The 10,000-nt window shown below is 37.4% G+C and overlaps 1 protein-coding gene across 1 annotated transcript in view; it reads right to left on the minus strand.

Annotated features, from left to right (window-relative positions):
* Positions 1-10,000, minus strand: part of LOC145460697 (cation channel sperm-associated protein 2-like) — a 260,280-nt gene that overhangs the window by 2,398 nt on the left and 247,882 nt on the right. Inside the window, exons 2-12 of the mRNA XM_081445585.1 lie at positions 9,072-10,000; positions 8,443-8,607; positions 8,048-8,116; positions 7,760-7,932; positions 7,316-7,423; positions 7,172-7,228; positions 6,763-6,887; positions 5,890-6,062; positions 4,353-4,488; positions 3,934-4,164; positions 2,875-2,984 (exon numbers count right to left, since the gene is read on the minus strand). The exon at positions 9,072-10,000 is cut by the window's right edge and continues 2,681 nt beyond it. Of these exons, the coding sequence (XP_081301711.1) occupies positions 2,875-2,984; positions 3,934-4,164; positions 4,353-4,488; positions 5,890-6,062; positions 6,763-6,887; positions 7,172-7,228; positions 7,316-7,423; positions 7,760-7,932; positions 8,048-8,116; positions 8,443-8,607; positions 9,072-9,213 (1,489 nt within the window). The 5' untranslated portion in view covers positions 9,214-10,000. The remainder of the gene's footprint in view (positions 1-2,874; positions 2,985-3,933; positions 4,165-4,352; positions 4,489-5,889; positions 6,063-6,762; positions 6,888-7,171; positions 7,229-7,315; positions 7,424-7,759; positions 7,933-8,047; positions 8,117-8,442; positions 8,608-9,071) is intronic.

The following is a 10,000-nucleotide window of genomic DNA, read 5'->3' on the forward strand; positions in this document are numbered from 1 at the left end:
TCCCTAACATAGATAATCAACTCGGTCTTACTGCAGTAAAGAAGGCACTGAATGCCAGAGAAAACCAGCTTCCATCCACTAATTGCATTTTAGAAGCAGTAGAAATTTGTTTGAAGAGCAATCACTCGGTTTTTAAGGAAAACTTTTTCCTACAAATTCATGGCACAGCCATGGGCCCAAAGAACGCCTGTAGTTATGCGGATCTTGCCATGGGGGAAATAGATTATCAAGCTAAATTTTCTGGCCCCATAAAGCCGACTTTATGGTGGCGATACCGTGACGATGTTTTTGATCTCTGGCAACAAGGCCTTCCTGCACTGCATGAGTTTACTGACTTTATAAATTCCCTATATCCTACCATTAAATTTGAATTAGTTTTTTCTGAACGCGAGCTTCACGTGCTAGATTTAACTTTACATCTCATCGGGGGTTTCATCCAGACAGACGTTTATTCAAAGCCAACTGATAGCCACTTGTATCTTCCACCATCAAGTGCTCACCCCAAACACGTTTTCAAGGCTATCCCTTATGGCATAGCAACTAGGTTACAGAGAAACTGCTCTGAACAAGTATTTCTTGCCGAGAGAACAACTGAATACAAGGGTTATCTAGTCAATCAGGGTTATCCCACAAAACTAGTGGAAGATCAATTTTCTAAAGCCTTAACTACATCTAGAACTGACTTACTTAGAACTCGTGCCAAAGCTGAGAAGAAATTGTTTCCATTTGTAACAACATTTAATCCAAATTTACCTGATGTTGGTCGCATCATCAGAAAACACCTAGGTATTTTGGAATCCAACCCCAAATTAAAAGAATTTTTTCCACCAAATTCCATCATAGCCTCTTTTCGAAGATCTAAAAACCTTAAGGAGTTGTTAGCACCATCTCGTTATGGCTCTAACACTAAGATTGAAGAGGTTGTTGACGTTAAGGGTTGCTTTAAATGCAAAAGAACAAGATGTGATCTCTGTCGCAACTACTTTGTTGAATCAAATTCTTTCCAAAGTTTTCAAACAGGCAAGAGCTATAAGATACAATTGAAACTTTCCTGTGATTCAAAAAATATCATTTATTTGGCTTCGTGTAAGAAATGTAACTTACAATACATTGGCTCTACAACAACAGATTTTAGAGTTAGATTTTGCAACCACAAGTCTGCTATGCTGACCAAGAAAAAGACTTGTGAGGTAGCGGTGCATTTCAACAGAACACCGCACGACTTAAACGACTTTTCTTTCCAGTGTATTGATCAAGTGCAGATAAATGCAAACAATACAAGTAACATCGAAAAGCTTTTAATCACTAAAGAGGCATATTGGAGTGCACAGTTGTTCTCTCTGGCACCTTTTGGCTTGAACAAACGTCAGGAATTCCACTCGAAAAAAAGAATAAACTACAATTAGCGCAAAAATAACTTGCAAATTTGGCGGTTATCTTAGTTCAGGTGTTCAAAGGCCCTGACCTTGGATCTTGTTAGCTTTGTTAGCGCTAGGTTTTCTCACGGGCCCCCATCGGGGAATTTATTACATTACTGTTGTTTAAGGGCCCTGTTTAGGGCGCCTGTTGTGCCTTGCCGCGGCATAGTTTCAAGGGCTTTGTTTGGGGATTTTGGGACCGCCTTATTTGAACATTGAATATTTTACACGCGGGTCCCTTCACACTTTCGGCTGACTCGACGAATCGCGTTACTTTTTTGATATTAATCTTATTTGTATTATATTCGATTATTTATTCTTATTTGGTTTGTGTCTTTTGAGTTTTGTACCGCATTGTCATAGTATCTCGCTTAGTAATCACCGATTGTTTATCATTGGTTAATTTTTTCGTTTTCATGTGTTACCACGCCCTGTTATGTAATCATCTTTGTAATATGATGTCATTTTTTATACTGTAAACTTATTTAAGGTTATTGTAATTTATTATTCACTTGCACTGCAACTGATGAAGGTCTTTGACCGAAACATTTATTTTTATTAAATTTTTAAACCTTTTTTTAGATTTCTTAGATTTTTTACTGTATATATATTTTTTGTTTCGCTCGAAGTTGTCCGTCCTCGTTTTCCACAATTGCCTACAAATTTCATTACTCGAGGTTTGGACTACGAATCCTTTTGGATCCTTCTGGCACGTGGCATCCCTGTTGGCTCGAAGCATCTTAACTTATTATATATATATATATATATATATATATATATATATATATATATATATATATATATATATATATATATTGTCTTCTTCTTGAACACAGTCAAAGTTCGAAGAGATGAAAATTATTAATTATGCTTGCCACTGATAAGGTGAAAAACTTTCTCAACCCTAGGTACTGGAGACATCTGATGACTCATCAGTCCCAGTACTCATTGACAAATCTTAAGAGTGCCTGCCTGTAAAAATCCATAAAAATATGAGCGAAATCAAATTGTCGACCCTTGCCGAGTTATTTTCCATATTTATGGACAGGGACTCTTAAGCACTCGCTCTTCCTTGGTTACCCAGATATGCTTTGCCAGGCTACGTTGACAATTTTTTTCTACCCAGGCATTTACATTCTATAGTATACAGAGGAACTGAAATAATTGCAGTTCCTCTGTATATTATTGTCTGAACAACAAAGCAACCGTACCATTCAACCTCTTTTTAGACCCCAGATCCAGATTCCAGTCGCCTTGTGTATGTGTTGCTTACTGCAGGTGCTTACTTTTTAATAGCAAATACATTCTAGAGGTGTCTTTGGGCTTCTGAAGTTGTGATAGACAATCAGTAGAGAAGACTCTGATCTGTTTGGAATCTATTAAAAACAAGACCTTTGTTGTTCCAAATCATTCATCCATCTGCCATGTGCTACATTGAACTGCACGGTATACTCACCATTAGTTAAATCTTTTGCTCTGTCATGACCACACTCTCCTTGTAACTCTGGTTTTTCCTGCTGTTCACCTGCTGTCTGTTGATCTAATGCACTGTTACATCTTGTTTCCCTTGACACAAATCAAAAAGTTTTTTATCAAAATAATATCACAGTAGATGCCCTCTTAATGGACTCTCACGTAAGCAGACTCTCTACTTGAGTCCATAAGCAGCTGCAGGCACTGAGGGATTTTTTTCCATCGTTTTTAAGCTCCTGTAGCTGAACACACGAAAGGAAATCCCATAGACACTGAATCTTTTTTAATCACTTAATTTTAATCAGTCAACTTTTCTTTCACTTTAAGACAATGATTTCACAGTGCATTCATTACAGAGCCATAGTTATTTCAGAGTTTGTTTTCATGTGTATCTGGTATCAAAACACTAATAATAACTATTATTGTATGCTTGTGACTGAAATTACAATGTCGTCAACACAACAATTAGCTAAGGCACTTGAGTTTTGATTTCACCATGGCAGAGATCCAAAAGTACGAAATGCAGTTAGAAAACTAGATATACACAAAATTATCTACGGCAAGGTAATGCAGAAAGTCTCAGAAGGGTGAGGTGTTCCAGAAAACTCGTTAAGACTGCAAAGATGTCAAGAAAAAATATTTCAAGGATTTAATTTTCAGGGGTGGATAAACATTTTGTAATAAACAAAACCATGTATATTGTGCATCAACGGCAGAGATATTTTGACTTTTCTGAGTGACCTTGTTAATTATCTTCAAAACCCATTCAAGCATATATAGCAGCTGATTGAAGCAGACCTCTCCACGACTTCTTCATAGTTCTCCTTTGATTTCTCCACCTACCCCTTTGATTATTACACCTATATCCAGAAAACAATGCATCAGTTTGCACTGAGGTTCAATTTAGTTCACTTAAGAATTTTGGCCAGTAGTGATCTCTGACCCATCTTTCTCTAGGCTGCCCACTGACAATTCTGGAAATTGTGTGGGATTTACAAAATAAGTTAGTCTGGATCAATTGAGGAATATAGCAGTAAGTTACCTGAGTTTAGCAAGCTTGTTGCCAAGAGCAGTCAAAGGATCACCATCTTTTATGTCCTGCCTTGGCGTATCTTTTTCTCCCTGAAGCAAAGCTGGAGGTTCTTTGCTTTTCTCAGGCTCGTGAGGCTCATCTGCATCCTTTTCATCTTCTTCAGTTTCTGCTAACACTGACATGTGCTCCAGAGGTTTACCTCTCTCCTGAAACAGCTGAACACCTACGCTGCTACTGCGTCTACATAGATACAACATGAATCACATATTTTTAACTATAACAGCGGGGCTATTGTTGAGCTAAAGTTCTCCCACTTTCGTGTTTTTTGGTGGTTCATTTTCCCAGTTCATTTGTTATAAAGGCTGCAATTGTAGGTTACCATGAGCAGTACATGAATGTTTGCTTGTCTACTTTTAGAATGTGTATACCTAGCTCTGGCATGCAATCTGTCCTGTCTTTCCAGCTCTTCTGCCAAGTGAGCCCTCATCTGCATTGCCTCCAGGGCTTCAGTCTGCTCCTTCACTTGCTGATTAAAATCATTGCGGATGCTCTGGAAGTTCATTACTGAAAGAAAAGAACTTGACTCTTATAACCACATGCACAGTTGTCATTTTTTGTTAACAGATCGCCTTGAGATCTTGGTATCTGGAAAAGCTCTTCAAAATCTTGTTACTGTCTGCCTTTTCCCTCTTGTAATATGGTACAATAGTTCTGAGAATACAATAGTATATAGTTTTACACCAGCAAATCACTCAGATTGTGGTGCATCAGATCCATCCTTGTCAGAGTGGATTCTTCCATCAAGATTGGAGCAATCTTGGATAGTTGATCCTGATCTGGATCATCCCAAAGTAACACACCCTCAAGGCTGGTTTTCACTAGCCACAGAGTCGTGGTCAGAGTCGTAATCAGAAGCATAGAATGATACAATCTAGTGGAACTCAAACTGACAGAATCAGAAGCAGAACACCAATCCTGCTTACGACTCCATTGCTTACGATCTCGTGAAAACTAGATTGTCAAAGTCAGAAGAAGAGGCTCAAAGAATAAACCAATCACAATTTTCAATTTTGGGGCTTCTGATTGGTTGGTTCTTTCACTTCAATCTGCTTCCAATTCCAACAATCTAGTTTTCACGAGATTGTAAGCAACAAAGTCATAAAAAGAATCAGAGGAAATGGAAACATTCTGAATCTTCTGACTTTGATTCCATCGAGCTTATGACTCTGATTTTTGATTTTCACTAGGTCACAAGTGTTCTTACGACTCCGACTCTAACTCCATCTCTAGTGAAAACCAGCCTTGAGGTTAGTGCTTATGTTCCAGGAGTGTGCATAATTGGATATATAAACAATAGCCTTCAGTTGGTTTGAAAATATACTCGGATATTTGTCTGCAGACATTATCTGTTCTGCGAAATGAACAGTTTTCCGAGAACGAAGCTCGAGGAAAGCTGCGAGCTTCAAGGAACAGATAATGTCCAAGCACAAATATCCGAGTATATTTTCACACCAACTGAGCATTAAGCATATTTTCATGCCAAATGGAGGCTATTGTATTTATTATCCTTCAAATGTTTTTCGCAACATGCGTGTTTTGATAATTTGGGAATACAGTCACGTGATGTGATCAGTCACGTGATGCATTAAGACCAATCAAGCGAGCAAAAATACTTGATGGATTATAAGAGATGGTAGATAGCCAACGAGCTGTGCAGTGACTCGTATCCAAAAATACCTCTGGAATGTAGAAAAAATATACAAATAAAAACACCCCAAAAAAGTATGCATAAACCTACCATATTTGTAGAGTATAATATTGCTCATATAGCATGATGGCTACGCCCATGAAAACTCTTGAATTGTATTACCCAATGATCCAGTTTTACCCAGTAATACTCATAACACTGCATTGAAGATACTTGCTCTTTCAAGTTGTAACTGTGAGTTATTCTAGGGCACTCACCCATAATGCCAGCAAAGATATTCCTGAAAATGAAAGCCCCAATGCAGATCCACAAGATGATGTAGATCTTGACTGTGATAGAATCCGCCACTTTGATGAGATCTCTCAGGATGTCATACCAGTGATCCAGTGTGAAGAGTTGAAACAGAGTAACAAGTGCATTACCCAAGGAACTGTGTTGACAAAATTACACACGTAATCATATCTTAATTCTGTACTCCACTCTCTTCCATCACTTTTACATAGCTTACCAGTAAGCTGTCACAAGACAAAATTTAATGACGTTTTCCTAGTATCTGACCACAAGACTAATTAGTAAAGAACAACAGTACTAGATAACATCTGCATAATTTTTCATTTGACTACACATTGTAACATAGAAGTTATGCCCCACAGGGTTTTGTTAAGGCAGTGGTATTTACAGCTATAATAGAGATGTACATTTTTAATAACTTGTTCAGAGACTGTCAAGCCTTCACTAACAGACACTACTCATTTAAGCTGACACTCAGTCATGAGTCATAGCCACACATACAAACAAACTCCAGGGATTTCATTAAGAGTCGGACACCTAGCAAATTGATCAGCTGTGAGGACAATTTTACCACGCTGGTGTGACCATCTAGGGGAAAGTTTTTCTTACAAAGACGTTCAGTTCTCATAGTTTAACCAGTTGCCCTCCTGTTGAAAACATTAATGAAACCCCTGAAACATTTCTAAGATTTTTAACCCCCATAAGGTGATATGCCCTTTAAGTTCACAGTTAAAGGGTGTCTGCTCAGTGCAACTTAAATAATATGTTTATAGTTCAAATGAAATATTATGTAGATTGATTTATCTAAATATCAGAAACTGATCTGCACATTTGTTTACCTGAAGCTCTGCTTATACTTGAGGTCAGTTCTTTTGGATTTGGAGTAGGAAGAAAACATGACAGTTCCAGCCACAGCAAAAATGTACATGAATGTCATCAGCAAGATCAAAATGAATGCCATTGACTAGACAGTGAAAGATGAATGACTGATAAAAACTTGCTACTAATGTGAGCCCACTGTATTATGATAATTTGTGTAATGCAGCAAATGGATAAGTACTGACTAAAATATAGAGTGTCAACTGCATTAATTCATGAAGTAATACTTATACATGTACACTAGCAACAGCTTGTCACAAAAACGTGAGTGGCAAAAATTCGGCAAAACTTTTCCTTAATAGATAAGTGTTCCAACAAATAGCTAAAGGTAAGTAAAACCTCTGAACCTGTTTCATTGTCGATCATTACCTTGAATGCTTTGAGAATTGTCAGCACAATGATCCTAAGCTGAGCAAATCTTGAGACCTAAAATGACCAATGAAACAGTTCACTTCTGATCACCTATTGTTTTGGAACTGTTTTGATGAATCGATGTTTTCAAATTTTGCTCACCATCTTCAGTGATCGTAAGATTCTGAACACTCTCAAATTTTCAGCAATGACTCCAAGTTCAGCTGTGTTTTTCCCTGATGAAAGCTCAATAATCTCTGGCACAAATGACTACAAAAAAAACATAAAAATGAAAGATAAAAGTCAATGGAAAATTTATGAATCTAGGTTCATGGATAGATAGACAAACAAAGACTCCTATACTTCACACTCATCTTTTTTTTAATCATCTGATGAGTACTAGAAGTAGACTAAAATCATCAGAAGAAAACAACTATTTAAGCTTAATCTTCAAGAATCTTCAAGCAGTCTTCAATTGTGTTTTGTCACATGATCCAAAAATGTTGCACAGCATCTAAGCAACAGCATTGTTTCCTATAGAGGTTCTTGTGACTTGCACACGAGCTTCAAGTGTTTACTGTAAACTTATAGTATGTTTATACTAACCATAACAGTGACAACAAAGTCAAAGATGTTCCAGCCATTATTCCAGAAAGTCCAGAACCCATCAATCCATTTAAGAATTATCTCAAGCACAAATATGGTCAGTGTACAGTAATCAAAAATTTGTAGAGTGAGTTTCAGTCCATGAAGAGAGGGTTCATCAACTTTAGAGATTTCTGTTAAGGCAAAAATTGATTTAAATAGCATGCCGTGTTTATTTTTTTTAGACAAGAGTTTGTTTCAAGGTCTATAAAATCAATTACCAAATGGGCTCTAAAATTAATGACTCACCAGCTTGGACCCCAAGAACAATAGAATTAGTGATGATCAATATCATCATGAAATTTTGAATCCTTGGATCTGTTGGCAGAATTCAAAATATATGGATTATTGACCCAGTGTGAGGTCAAGATAATGGCCAAGTCTTTCTTTTTGCAAGTTTATATGCAAAAAGCACAAGGCTAATATGTAGCCATCTTTCTTGAATAAACAAGCTTGGTCTATAGATAGCCCCATCTTGTCCATTAGGGGAGTGGGGGGGGGGGGGCAATCACGGCACAAGATTTGGTTCATCTTGCCTGTTCATGGAGCTATGTAGCCATAATATAGGAAATTACATATCTGGTCAATTCAGTACTGAAAAAGAAAGTAGCATGATCGGATATCCACCACACATGATCACATACCCTCTATAACAGTGTGTGCCCATGGCCCAAGCGGAATGGCATTTTTGTTCTTGACTCTGTTCAAACGACGGTCAGTGAAGCGCTGCTCATCTTTCTTGGAATACATTTGAAACTTGATCAATCCCTGGGGTGTTTCTCGTAAAAGCTGCTTCATAACTTCATCATCTGGAAAAAAATAGTTATGAGCAAAGTTTATAATAAACATTTTTTGCAGAGAATACGTTGCAGGCATTCAATCAATAACTTATAAACGTATGGATTAGAAAGCATTCCCAATTTTCAATTTGAATCAACATTATCATCAAAGCTCTCAAAATAGCAGGAAATAGCAAGCTTATGTTGTACATTGACAAGCCATCATTTATCTAAAACTCTATCTGACGACAGAACTGTGTTGTCAATACATATAATTTGTGGTTCTTTGTAACAGGTTATCAGCGTTTAAATTTGCCACTAATGTTGAAAAGTTCTCATAAGAACTAACCTAGCTTAGCTCAGATGTTACAAAAGATGAACGCTGTACTGAAAGATGGTTGAAAGTTTCTTCGAAATAAAAATTTGTCCCACTGTTTCGAGAAAATGCGAAACAATTTGCAAGAAAAAGTCAGTAGGTTATTCAGGGACAATACCTGTTATTTCATTGGAGTAGTACTTCGGTGGCTCGGCACCGCCTCTATTCGCTATCATGTCGATAAGCTGAAAATCCTCAATAAGTTTTGATCTGAAGATCTCCGCTCGCGGCGACAGCTCCTCGTGTGCTTCGTCGTTCATTTCAAGTTTCCTTCACTGAATCCTTTTCTGCGTTACTGTTCTGTTTTAAATCCTCAACAAACTGTGCAACCGTTAGAAGTTTCTGTGTACGCTTACCTTACTTGCAGTTATTGCAAAGAATCAAAATGGTGAGATTCCTCGTTTGAGGAGATCTGGGGAACAGAATTAGGTGGGCCGAGTAGCAGACTGGGTTTCAGTAATCATTTATCGCTCGTTCATCGTTCTGTTTGGAATTTAACAAATCGACGTCAGTTTTTCATGCGTCTGTCCTGTTATTGATCATGAATTTCGTCATAACATTGTCAAAGCATGAGGCGATAGACGAGTGGATCCGCAGACTACAAATTGTCAAATTGTCCGCTTTCGCTCGTTGGCGCATCGCATAAATTATAAATTCATGTGTCTGTCCGCTTACTGACAATGAAAATTAACCAATGAGCGCGTGAGAATTTGTGCAGTTATCGTAAAATTTGTTTTTGCATTCGCTTTACACGCAGTCCTCTCAAAGTTATTAAATGTAAATAGCAATGATGAAATAGTGTTTTATAATCATCTCTGTTAAAATCTTGGCTGTTAGTGTTAAACTAATGCGTTTTTTAACGCTTACATAGCTTTATTTGGGATTCTCTTCGGTGAAATGTTCCAAAATTTCCACAGTACATCGATCCCGGTGGTTAACGAATTTTAAGCACGAAAATAGTAGGGTTTGTATGGCAGTTTTTTTCGTTTTTTAGATTTATGCCTTTTACTTCTGCGGAAAAACTGGTATGTATGTGTGTGTGTATGT

The sequence above is a fragment of the Orbicella franksi genome, chromosome 1 (genome assembly GCF_964199315.1).
Source record: "Orbicella franksi chromosome 1, jaOrbFran1.1, whole genome shotgun sequence".
Classification (NCBI taxonomy): Eukaryota; Metazoa; Cnidaria; class Anthozoa; order Scleractinia; family Merulinidae; genus Orbicella; species Orbicella franksi.